At 39.7% G+C, this 14,053-nt stretch overlaps 1 protein-coding gene across 1 annotated transcript; it reads left to right on the forward strand.

Moving 5' to 3' along the window:
* Window positions 1–5,642: 5,642 nt before the first annotated feature.
* On the forward strand, window positions 5,643–5,987 carry LOC133000529 (large ribosomal subunit protein uL10-like). Its single transcript, XM_061070475.1, is given in 3 exon segments — window positions 5,643–5,730; window positions 5,809–5,923; window positions 5,926–5,987. Coding segments are annotated over 3 exon segments (231 nt in total). The 5' UTR covers window positions 5,643–5,676.
* The last annotated feature ends 8,066 nt before the right edge of the window (window positions 5,988–14,053 follow it).

Raw genomic sequence — 14,053 nt, forward strand, 5'->3', positions numbered from 1 at the left:
AGTAGATTTTGCTTCATCGCAATTCTAAAAACTTTTTCTTCAAGTTTATGTGACTGGGAAAAGTTGCCTGGACTATTCTCTGAGTCTGTGACAAGAAGGTCTCTGGTGAATACAGCTTTGTTTCAGTGGGTCACAAGCCAAAAAGGGTTGGAAACGGCTACTCTGGACTTTGAGAGTAAATGAGAGGATTTCAGCACTACAGCACTGGACAGCGCCCAGAACAACCCATTCAGCTCTGTAATGGTGCAGACAAGTTTAAATAGACTCCCAGAGCCATTTATACTCACTTAGCTGTAATTGCACATTCTACCACATGTATTAAATCCAAATGGATCTGGAGTTGAAGTTGTAAATATGTAAAAACCTGTAAATGTTTCCTTCCCATTGTCTGGAATCGGGTGGTTTTGTGTCGTGAAATGAGAATGCACATGACATTTTAAGAAACAGAAACGCAGTTACCAATTAAAATGTATTCATGCAGGCTGATTTAAAATCAATATTAATTACAGGGAGGGGGTTACATGCAGATTTAATGGCCACCATCCATCATTAGCCTGTTGTATGCAGCTAAGACCTGCTCTGTAAACCCCATTGTAATAAATATGCTAAACTGGTGCAGCTGCCTGCCAAGAAGGGGATGGGTTTGTCATTTTTGGATAAGTATGATTCCCAAAGTTTGTGTGTGTGTGTGTGTGTGTGTGTGTGTGTGTGTGTGTGTGTGTGTGTGTGTGTGTGTGTGTGTGTGTGTGTGTGTGTGTGTGTGTGTGTGGGATGCTTACACATGTCAGCACTGGAATGTTTGTGTGTGTGTGTGTGTGTGTGTGTGTGTGTGTGTGTGTGTGTGTGTTTGTGTTTGTGTTTGTGTATGTGTGTGTATGTGTGTGTTCTCTTACTCCCGTTCATTTTTATGGATAAACAAGGGACCTAATAGCACGTAGACACAAATGAAATGCTTGGAAACAGAGACATCCGTTTTTCCAGTATCACTGGACATTGTCTGTCATATTCCCTGTCTCTCTCTTTCCCTCTCACTCACTCTCCCTCATACACATCACACACACAGCTATAAACCATTTTACCTCCGTTCATAAATGGATGCAGTGTGCGCCGGCATGCAGCGCACACCTAGCATCTGGATTCTGGAAATCAATTTATCCGGGCACAGGATGCTTCTGCCCACACAGCCCTGCAGCTCATGATTACAGACACACACAAACACACACACACACACACACACACACACAAACACACACACACACACACACACACACACACACACACACACACGCTCACTAACACAATCTTTCGCTGAGACGCTCAAATTCTTACACACCAACAGGCCCATATAAAAACAAATTATTTTCTCATATGTCACTGAACAACCAATAAACAGAGATAAAGACACACACACACACATCTACATGCACGCCCATGTCCTTTCCGGGATGATTCATGTATTTTAGGAGCTTGCTGTTTAGTGTGGGTGAGCACGTTATTGCAGATGTTCCAGGGAGTGGGTTATCAGGATCAGGGCCAGAGGATGAAAAAGAATAAACACAGGAAAGAGAGGAAGAAGACCCAGAGGAGCTATTTTACCTTGAGTACCTGCAGTATAAAAATATAAGTATGCAATAAAAAGTGTTTTACACATATTCCACATACAGTATCAAGTATAAGAGCAGTGTAGGGGGACTAATGAAGTAATATTTTGCCCTTTGATTATGATTTCTTTGTAGTGTTCTTTTTCCTTGTGCTTTTCTGTGCTTTTAACCCTAATGGTTTAAGTGCTATTTTATCCATCAGGGTTAACGACATTTTACATTTGAGCACTCAATCACAAATCGTTTTTACAACAAACAAAACTCTGATCATCAGGTGAAAATTCTAAATAATGAACACAGAGAAATTATTTAAACAAACACTAACAACATTGTTGGGAGGAGATGTAGAGAACGGTAAAATACCCCAAATCTGGTGGAAGTTCCCAAGAAACACAAACTGTCAGGCTTTATTCTGAACATCTAAGCTTAGCTTAGATTTTTGTGTGAGTGATCAATAATAAAGGCCTGCAAAACACTGGATATCTCCTTTAAATGCTATTGCCATCTGATTGCAATGGACCTGGAGGTGGTCAATGCTTTGTGCAGCCGGTGACATTAATAACACCATAGGGGATTCAAATGTCCCTTTTCCTCCTTCTCTGTCCTTTTCTCTTGGCTTCCTGCAGTTTTTTTAAGCACTAATTACTGTGTTTGTGTTTACTTGCGTCATGCTGTCCAAAAATATCGCCTTTCTGGAAGCAATTATGCAAAAAGAGACAAATGTCCCGTCAGGCAGGTGACAGGGCAATATATGTGATGGTTTTCCAGTAAGTTGGAAATACTTAATTAGGACCCGAGCACTGACCTGACAGGTGAGGCCCTATTGAAATTGTAAGGATTATTAGGGCCCGAGCACTGATCAAAGGTCAGGTGAGGCCCTATTGAAATTGTAAGGATTATTAGGGCCCGAGCACTGATCAAAGGTCAGGGAGGACCCTATTGTTATTGTAAGAATTTTTTTTTTTTTTCTTCTTCTTCTTCTTCTTCTTCTTCTTCTTCTTCTTCTTCTTCTTCTTCTTCTTCTTCTTCTTCTTCTTCTTCTTCTTCTTCTTCTTCTTCTTCTTCTTCTTCTTCTTCTTCAGGCAAATTTATTGGCTTTTTGAGGGCTTTAACATGCTCAACTTCTTACCAAAATTTGCAGAAAGTTAGAAAGTGGTGAAAATTTACGTATTCTGAAGGACTTTTCAATGGGCGTCGCAAAATGGCTCAACGGTGCCCCTGAGACCCCTGGAACGTGTTCACATTGACCGGTCTTCACAAAAATCGATATACAGGTGTATCATGACCTGACAAACAAAAAAGTCTTTAGGTGCAATTGGAAAAACACAACAGGAAGCCTGCTATCTTGCATTTAGTGGCCATTTTGGCCATATTCCACATTTTTACTTTGATGTACTTGTACCAGGGTTTTCATCGGATCAACGTCAAATTGAGATGAGTGTCATCACAACAAGATGGAGATAAAAACTGACTGACACATTTTTTTTTAGTCACACGGTGTGACCATGGCGTGGCGTCAAAGTTTGATTACACGCCATGAAAACACGATGTTCTGGCCATTAAAACACAATGTTCTGTACTTACATCGACCATGAATCCTTTGATGCTGAGCCGGTCAAATATCAAAGGAATCTTTGTTTTTATTATTATTTTCAGGCAAAACGCATGCAACGCTTCAAAATGCATGTGCTCGGGCCCGCCCAGTGCTGCTTTGCAGCCCTAGAAATTTTATTTTTGTACTTGTCTTCGGTGTCATCGTGCCTTTGATAACACATAATGTCAGATTATATCTGTATTTATTATTATTATTATTATTCAGGCAAATTAATTGGCTTTTTGAGGGCTTTAACATGCTCAACTTCTTACCAAAATTTGCAGAAAGTTAGTTATTATTATATTTACTATTATTATTATATATACTGTTGCTGCCATTATTACTAAATACTGCTATTATATTGGTATAATTACTTTCATATATAAATATATATTATGTTATATTATATACTATATATCCTCTACTATTTTTATATACTGTCTAACAATAACATTACCATCATATCATCAGTACTATTACCATCATCTTGCCACTGCACCTTATCTACATATTTATCGTGTGTTTCTGTTTTTATTCTTTCTACCTCAATATTTTTATTTTATTCTATTGTATTGTATTTTATTGTATTCAAATATACCGGCTGCTATGACGACTTAATTTCCCTTCGGGGATGAATAAAGTAATCTATCTATCTATCTATTATTATTATTTATTTTTATTATTATTCAGGCAAACGAATTGGCTTTTTGAGGGCTCTACCATGCTCAACTTCTTACCAAAATTTGCAGAAAGTTAGAAAGTGGTGAAAATTTACGTATTCTGAAGGAATTTTCAATGGGCGTCGCAAAATGGCTCAACGGTGCCCCCCGAGACCCCTGGAATGTGTTCACATTGACCGGTCTTCACAAAAATCGATATACAGGTGTATCATGACCAGACAAACAAAAAAGTATTTCGGTGCAATTGGAAAAAAACAACAGGAAGCCTGCTATTTTGCATTTAGTGGCCATTTTGGCCATATTCCACATTTTTACTTTGATGTACTTTTACTTATAATAATAGTTGGTAAAATCTGAGCTAGATTAAAAGTAGAAAAATAAGTAAGGGAAATAATATGTAGAAGGTGAATTCAGAGTGTGACGCTAAAGTCACCCCCCCTCTATTGCTTCAGTCCAAACTACCACCTTGCCATCTGATTCGCTTATTATCCTGACTGTCCTCCTATTTCCTCACATCCGGTGCAGCCTTGCCTCGCTTTTGATTGACACTGAAACCATTCAATAGTTGTGAAGCTGCCGCCCACAGCTCCACTGTGATTGGTCACTCATTTTGTATATATATGGGCCCGGCGTCCATCATCTTTCTCTTACTTCCACGCGACCCTCGAGCTCGGTAAGGCCTACCTCGTAGTCTTGTATAGCGAAAATATTTATCTTTACTTCAATTACATCATCAACATTACTGCAACAACGCGGTCCTGTAGATTCATGCTTTACAACATCCGGAGGATACGCCCCCTTCTCACTCAGAAGGCGCTGCAGGTTCTGGTCCAGGCCCTGGTCATCTCACGCCTCGACTACTGTAACTCCCTCCTGGCAGGTCTACCTGCTACTGCCATCCGACCTCTGCAGCTCATCCAGAATGCAGCAGCTCAACTGATTTTTAACCAACCTAAATTCACTCGCACTACTCCGCTCCTCCGCTCCCTACACTGGCTACCAGTGGCTGCCCACATCCGGTTCAAAACACTAGTACTCGCATACCATGCTGTAAACAGATCAGGTCCAGTTTGCATCCAGGACATGGTCAAACATTACACACCAGCACGTTCACTCCGCTCTGCTTCAGCTAAACGGCTCGTTGCTCCTTCACTGCGAGCTAAACACTCATCAAAATCACGACTGTTTGCTGTCCTAGCTCCTAAATGGTGGAATGAGCTCCCACTCGACATCCGGACATCTGAAAGTTTACACATCTTCCGCCGAAATCTAAAAACACACCTCTTCCGACTGTACCTTGAATTAAAAAAAAATAAATAAATAAAAACTAACCACTTTTTGAAATGGCACTTACTTATAGCACTTTGTAGTTTTGCTTTATTTTGAAGAAATTGTACTGTCTTGATTCTTGTTGTTCTTGGTTTGTACCCTCGGGGTTGAATGCACTTATTGTAAGTCGCTTTGGATAAAAGCGTCAGCTAAATGAAATGTAATGTAATGTAATGTAATCTTTGATTATTATACTCATTACACTAACATGTAAGGCACATATTGAAGTGTGTTATGTGTCTAGTTAGAGTGCGGATGTGCGACTTAACCGAGTGCGGCCTGTTGTAGCATTGTTAGCTAGCTAATAGCCTGCTAACGTGAGCTGCCGACTGCGTGTCAGGATCTGTAATACACAGTGTATCGTCTCATGTTACCCTTACCCTTGAGATTCTGACTAATTCTCATTTCCCTTTCTACAGATACTTCCTTGTCTTTAAACCAGCTGTTAGCGATCCTTAGAAGCACTGCAAAGATGCCCAGGGAAGACAGGGCCACGTGGAAGTCCAACTACTTCCTTAAAATCATCGTAAGTACGATCTGAAACTGTTTATGCAAATGTCTTGTTTAGATTTCATTGCTGACGTGCTGTGACCTCGATTTGTAGCAACTTCTGGATGACTATCCAAAATGCTTCATCGTGGGGGCAGACAATGTGGGGTCCAAGCAGATGCAGACCATCCGCTTGTCCCTTCGCAGCAAGGCTGTGGTGCTGATGGGCAAAACACCATGATGCGAAAAGCCATCCGTGGCCACCTGGAGAACAATCCAGCCCTGGAGAAGTGAGTTTACTCTTCCCCTTCTACTTTATCCCGACCCTAAGTCATCAGAGTTTTATTTTTAAATGAATTTCGTATAAATAAACTCTTATTGTTTTAACTTACATATTATTTATTTCCTTAGTGTTTATTTGAGTTGTGTATATCCATGCAGTCTTTTCGTGATCCATGTTGTTATTACTACTTCGCAACATCCTCCAAATGTCTTTTTTTCAATAGTCTTTGTGATTTATGAGTTTCTTTCTTGTTCTTGTGAGTAAATCAATATATATATTTAGTTGTGTATTTATTCTTCTTTATTAGTGTAATTTGGAGAATGTGTTGTACAGAATATCTGAATAACCAATTGGTTCTTTCGTGTTTAGAAGGAAGGTCCATCTTCTCTCCATTTTCTTTCGTTTAATATCGGTCCAAGACAAATTGTATTGGAGGCCTGCTACTCTAAGTGATTGTGGTCCATGTAATATGAAGTGTTTGACTAAAGGAGTATTTTGTGTTTCTTGTGATGCATTACTCCACTTATAGTAGAGAATGTTGTAATAAGATGAATAATTTCTCTATGTAGTTGTGGTTTTTGTTCTTTATAGTCTTCTAAAAAGTGATAGATCTTGAAAATTCCCTATTTCGTAGAGCACTAAACAGTATTTTGACTGCTGCTGTGAAATCTGAATTACGTTTAGATATTCTGCGTAAACTCACCAGCTGTGAATTTATTAGTTAATAAACACTGATGTCCAATTTATGCGATTGTGTGAATGTCGGTACCTTGAATACCGTGGTGTCCAGAAAGTCCACAGACTGTTCATTTGAAGTGTACTTCAGAGTGATGGAAGCATTGTGTGTGTTCATTACATTAATCAAACTCCTCCTTAGGGTGGGTCTAAATCCCCCAAATGTAATCTTAATATCTAAAATAATGGAGTGGCCTTTTTCTTTCCAATCTGTGATGAAAATATTTGCACAGACGGGTGCGAATGTTCCGCTGACGGGGACAACCTTGTCGCCTCCCGTATCTCACTGTAGTCCATCCCTCATTGTTTTGGTTAGAGTAACCTATTTTGTGTTGTGTGTGATTGTGTTTTTTAATTATTTATAGATGATTTATAGTTGCTTGTACAGTCTCCTTGGCTGTCTATAATGAAATATAATTTGTAATAAGGGTGTAATAATACACTGAAAACTGATTTGGGGATATAGTTCTCTCTTTAAACTTGTTGAAGCTTCTTCTCTTATAACAGGCACTAGCGATTTCACTGGTTTTGTGTGTAATTCCAGGAGAAAGAGCAGCAGTCCAAGCTCAAAGACCTTCAGACAGAGCTGGACCGTTTTATAGAGGAGATGACTCGCTTTGAAAAAAATAGAAGACACCAGGGAAATGTGTAGTACATGTAATCTTTTTTTCCCAGACATACAGAGTCTCTTTACCTCAAAGGACAACCTTCTCGAGCTGCGGGCCAAACGCAATTGCCCGTAGCCGGCGCCGTGACCCGGTAAAGCTGGTTATTGCTAAGGCTAAGCTTGAGAACAGGGAGCGCCTTGGAATTATTCAGCGTTCATGTAGCCCATGGTCTTCACTGCATATTGTGGCAAAGCAAGGCTGTGGATGGCGCCCGTGCTGCGATTCCTGCCGGCTCAATGACTCAACGACACCCGATCATTATCCTGTCCTGCACATCCAGGACTTTTCTGCCCGTCTGGCTGGTAAAGTCATATTTTCCAAGGTGGACCTACTCCGGGGCTAGTGTCGTGGCCACGGAACAGCATTTGAGGAGCAGGCATTACCAATATGCGTATCATTTTGTGCAATATAATGAACATGCAAGCAATTTTCCAATATACTGTCAGATTATTTTTGCAAGGAAATGTTCTATAAATACATGTATTTCGTGTGTGTGAGGCAAATGGCCACCAAGCTAATGGCAGCAATGGTGTTCGCCACATGTGAGTTAGCTTATTCTAGTGCGTTAAAAGGTTCTTGGGGGCGGGGGGGTAATTGAATGAGGAGAAAGAACCGGACAAACAAAAGCAACCTGTGAATATATCTGTCCGGGCGAATTCGGTCACAGTTTGAATTAGGAGCTTTAGCTAAGGGCTAGTTTGCTTATGTTGCTAGCCTGCTATCCCTAAGCTAAAGCGGTTCCCGGGTTTGCGTGTTTTTCCCAGTTTTTTTAATGTAATTCCAGATGGAGCAGCAGCCGCCGCCCGACGAGAATGTTAAGGTACGGAAAGGATACGTGGATGTTCTTTATACACATTATTTATTTGCTCCTCAGGATATCTTCATAACCATACCATGTATTTATTATTATTATTCAGGCAAATTAATTGGCTGTTTGAGGGCTTTACCATGCTCAAATTCTTTCCAAAATTTGCAGAAAGTTAGAAAGTGGAAAAAATGTATGTATTCTGGAGGAATTTTCAATGGGCATCGCAAAATGGCTCAACGGTGCCCCCCGAGACCCCTGGAACGTGTTCACATTGACCGGTCTTCACAAAAATCAATATACAGGTGTATCATGACCATATATTCCACATATTCCACATATTGATGTGGAATATGGCCATTTTGGCCATATTCCACATTTTGACTTGATGTACTTGTACCAGGGCTTTCATCGGATCAACATCAAATTGAGATGAGTGTCATCACAACAAGATGGAGATAAAAACTGACCGAGGGATAGATTTTTCGTCACTCGGTGTGAACGTGGCGTGGCGTCAAAGTTTGATACATGGACCATGAATCCTTTGATGCTGAGCCGTAAACAAACAACTCCACTCCTGCAGTGTCAGTCTTCCTAGATCAAAGGAAACTTTCTGTCTTGCAAAGGTCACGTCTCTTTCTCTCTCAGAACTGGGCCTTTTCTTCAAACCGTGTCAACGGCGAAGGTTCATCCTTCGCCAAAGGAGATGATGTTGGCATAACTCCACTGTGCATTGTCCTATCACCACCAAACTTCTGTCTCATGATCAGAGTCCAAGCCTGAACAGCTCTATGTGTATATATTTCCTCAGTCATTATTTATTTTTTTCAGGCAAAAAGGATGCAATGCTTCAAAATGTATGTGCTTGGGCTTTGCAGCCATAGAAATTTTCATTATTATTATTATTATTATTAAGGCAAATGAATTGGCTTTTTGAGGGCTTTACCATGCTCAAATTCTTTCCAAAATTTGCAGAAAGTTAGTTGTGAAAATTTACGCATTCTGGAGGAATTTTCAATGGGCGTCGCAAAATGGCTCAACATTGCCCCCGGAGACCCCCGGAACGTGTTCACATTGACCGATCTTCACAAAAATCGATACACATGTGTATCATGACCAGACAAACAAAAAAGTCTCAAGTGCAATTGGAAAAACGCCAAAAGAAGCCTGCTATTTTGCATTTAGTGGCCATTTTGGCCATATTTCACATTTTTAGTTTGATTTATTTTTCAATTAATTCTGTTTTTTGTTTGGATCCACCTACTCACTTTATCGACCATTAAAAGTTCAAACTGTGATTAACATACCAGTGTCCCTAAATTCACATTCAAGATTCCTTTATTGGTCCAAGGGCACTTAGACAGTGGGGGTAGGGAGAGTCTCTTGGACTTAAACAGATCCAGGTCTGGTCCACATCCATGTATGTTTGTGTCAGTCCTCGAACCAGTGACCTTCCAGTCTAATGTCCGGCTTGTGTTATGAGTGTCGACTCTGTGCTGTCACTGAAGTTATCCTCTAACTATTTTAGTTCTGTCATATTTTTCTGACATAACTAGTGAATGTGAGGTCAAGGTGTGATCTCCTGTGTTGAAAGGGCACAAGTATTTAGAGATGAATTTAATGACGCTCTTTTATTGGCTATGTTAGAAGCGCTCTAATTGCCAAGACTGGTTTAGCAAGAAAATCATGTTGAATCTATTTGTGAATCTTACATAAGGATAATAATAAAAAAGTTGTGGCAGCTTCTCACGAACCTTGAATCATATTTATCAACCCGTCCCTGAAGTGTCTTATTTGTATATTCATACTTGTTTTGTCTCTTTCTGGTTGTGTCCTATTTGCATCACTTTAAAGTACTTTGCGTATCTTTCAGCCTTTTTGGTCGTTTTTTGTCTCTTTGTTGTCGTTTGCTTGACTTTACAAGAAGAAAAACACTCACTTGACACAGAGGTTCTGGACCAGGGTCCCCCCTCCCCCTCTCCATCCATGCTGTCTGTAAATCCAGTGTTTTTTTATTTTGCCAGTGTCCTCACAGCAGCAACTAGTCTGCTGTCAACCTGTGCAGGAAAGGAGATAAAAGAACATTAAAGACAGTATATGAAACATGAAGCAGTTTTGAAAAAACACCACAAACCTTAATTTTATTTTAAGGTACTGTTTTGTAGTTTCGAATAATTAAATCGGCAGCAGCTGAGGTTTTGCAGGTTATTGTTCATCCTGCTGTAATACTTTTTCCGCATGAGTGAATATAGGAGCAAGGGGTAAAATGAAGGTGCATCTATGGGCAGCACTTTTCTATCAGGGGCAATTCGGGGTTCAGTATCTTGCCCAAGGACACTTCGGCATTCAGATGAGGAAGACTTCCAATTCAGTCTCCAAAAGTTAAATTGATTATTTCCCATTGTTTAGGCGTTGTTGGCGTCCTCACACAGAAACAGTTCCCACCCAAACAAACATCTGAAGCATCTGTGGGAGAAGCTGTGTGACCTACCTGAAGAAGAACATACTTTTGACTAAAGGCCAGAGATATAAATAAAGAGGGTGTGCCAACAATTCAACAACAGGAGGTGTGGTAATGTTGCTAAAGAACATCAACAATACAGAACAACACACTAAAGAGAACAACACGTTTATTTTTCTAAGCAACTTCCTCACTGACACGATTTTGAGGTCAACAGCCAAAATAAAAATTTTGAATCTGAGCCTGAACTAATTCACAGCAGCCATCTTGACCTGGAGTCACATTAAGTCTCTGTAGAACAAGACCTTTGCGAATTGAAATGTCTGTTTGACCATTTAATGTCACAATGTCTCCAGGTCTATTATCCTGTCCTATCACCACCAAACTTCTGTCGCATGATCAGAGTCAAAGCCTGAACAGCTCTATGTGTCCAAATTTCCTCAGTCATTATTTATTTTTTTCAGGCAAAACGCACGCAACTCTTCAAAATGCATGTGCTCGGGCCCGCCCAGTGCTGCTTTGCAGTCCTAGAAATTTTAGAAATTGTATTTTATAGTTGGTAATTTCCAGGGTTGAGCAATTCTGGTTGTAAATTAGATTTTAAACTTTGAAAGTTTGCAAATCTCTTTAATAACCATATAATCTTGTTAATTTTGAGAGGGACCTGGAATAAGATCTATTATCTCATCCTCTGAAGTCCGTCCTGAGGCAAAAATGTCAGTAGAAGAATTTGCTTCAAAGGCTTTTCATTATTTTTGTTTTCTGTCACTTATGGTGTGTTAGGTTGACTGGATTAGCTGCCACAGTCACAATGTGAGGAAACACTATTTAATTATTATTATTATTATTATTATTATTATTATTATTATTATTATTATTAATAATAATAATTATAAGAAGAAGAAAGAAAATACATAATCAATTTCACAAATAGACAAATGTAGCCTTCTTCAAATACTCACAACATAACTAAGACAAAAGTGTTGGTTTTCACACACCTACGCACACACGTACGCACACACACCCACACACACCCAGTTATTGTTACATCCGAGGACATACCTTTTACTGGAATGAATTTCCTGGAGACATTCTCGAACTTCAACCATTGTTATTACTAACCACACCCTAAATCTAAATTTAACTTAACCTTAAAACAATTCAATTAATTATTGCGAGGACTTGTTTTTTGTCCTCATGAGAAAGACAAGTCCAGATAATGTGAAAGGACCACACACACAAACAAGCACACACAAACACATGAATTAGACTTAACCCACAAATGAGCAGATATGAGATGAAGTTATTGATTCCTCGTTTCTTCATAGGGCAGATAGGGCTGCAGAAGTCATTGGTTCAGCAGAAGTAGCCGCACTGAGTGGAGTTGCAGCTGGGACAGCCAAAGACATCTTGTTATTATTAGGGCCCGAACACTGACCAAAGGTCAGGTGAGGCCCTATTTTGAGGACTTTACCAATGCCCAAAATTTGCAGAAAGTAAGAAAGTGGTGAAAATGTACGTACTTTGGAGGAATTTTCAATGGGCGTCACAAAATGGCTCAATGGTGCCCCCCGAGACCCCTGGAACGTGTTCACATTGACCGGTCTTCACAAAAATCGATACACAGGTGTATTTTATTTTAAATCCACTAATCAAAATGTTTTGACATAGGCTACGGAAAGTAGTAGTAATCGAGTGACATAATTAGGAACAGTATTGGTATTTACAGAAAGCCAATGATGCACTTTTAAAAAGCAGTTTCCTTCACAATTACTCTCGGCTCACTATGCCTTTGTTAAACTTAATATTGCAGCTGCTGGTGGAGGTAATCAAAAGGATCCGCGGCTGATGGGGGTGCAGTTTCCTTCTCCTTCTACTGTTTAGGAAGTCGTATTTTATTTTTTAAGGAGAAACATTCAGAAAAAGTAAATCATATTCACTAATGGTGCCCATGCAATTTGGGGTTTAGTGAAGAACCTTTTGTTATTCTCATTTGTAAAAGACCAAATGTAGATTATTTCCATCGTATTATCAATATGGCCAAACGAAAGCCCATCCACTATTGTCTGATGGGAAATTAGCCTCTGGGGGCAACGGCCGGTGTAGACAGAGGAAATCTGGGCCAGGAATCTGTCTTATGTTCAACGCGCACTGTTTACAATCTGAAAAGTTTCTTTTATTGCAAGTGTCGAACATTTCTCCCCAGAAACAGTGATACTTTTTGAAGGTCAACACGATATTTTGGCTCATCTCTATCAACAGCTATTTGCATATGAATGCAGATCAATTAAAAAGCTTATTCGTTTTAGTATTCATCTAAAATATCAAATTTATGTGTCACTATTTCACAAGGAGCAAAGGTATTTTAGTCATTAATGAGCCTATAGAGAGAAAGAAACAGCATACAAGAAGAAAATGCTAATTTCTTCAATAATGCCCAAAAACCAGAATGCAATGTAACAGTATTGTAATGTGGTATGTTAATGTTTAAATGAAAACTGTAACAACTTTTTTATTGAAAAGAAGGACCTAAGAGAGAATGCATTAAAACAGACTGGTTTTAGGAGTGAGAAGAAAAAAATTCAAGAATTTCTTTTTTCTCAAACACTCTCTCTCTTCTTGTGTTTATAAGATTTCGTCCAGAAATTTTACCCAAAACTCAAACAGTAAATCCACAGTTTCATTTGTAGGACACAGAGATTTGGGAATCAAAAACATCCTTCAAAAGGTAGACGATGGGCTGAAAGCTCCCAGAACAAAATACTGTTATCACCACAAACGACTCTCCACAGAAAGCCTGACTAACAGCAGTGTGCTCAGAGAAAAGCCACATGGAGCAGATTTCCTAATGCAGTGACTCTCAGGGAGTTTTTTATTCTTACAGTATAAGACAAGTTTGGTACAGCTTAGGCAAAAACACAACTAAGCTTTATGACCGAGCTGGGTTTTAATGGCCACTGAGGCTTTGTGTTTCTCACCGGGCATCTCACGTACCCCGAAGAGAAGCCAGTGTTCTGATAAACCCCAATTCAAAACGGCCACATGTTCCCTCCCAGTGTGTAATCCTGCTCAGTGGCCCCAGGATTCCATCCAGAATCAAACCCCTCCTGAGGTGGCAAACATCACAGAGACACCGTCGGGATTGGTCTCAGATTGACCAACAAAGAGAAGGACCCATGGACAGACACTCACACACAGAGTGTTCATAGTGGACCACAGCAGCCTGATGATCGGCTGGCTCACGGCCCAGCTTCCCCTCAGACTGCAGCAGAGTGGATTAAAAAAACTGGAGCTACATCTTATATGATAATAAAAATAAACACTTTTCAATGAGCTGATCTATAATAGAGACACGGTCATTTCTTTATAAATGTCTTTGGTCATCATGACTTGCAGCTGCCTTCGTCT

The sequence above is a fragment of the Limanda limanda genome, chromosome 4 (genome assembly GCF_963576545.1).
Source record: "Limanda limanda chromosome 4, fLimLim1.1, whole genome shotgun sequence".
Classification (NCBI taxonomy): domain Eukaryota; kingdom Metazoa; phylum Chordata; class Actinopteri; order Pleuronectiformes; family Pleuronectidae; genus Limanda; species Limanda limanda.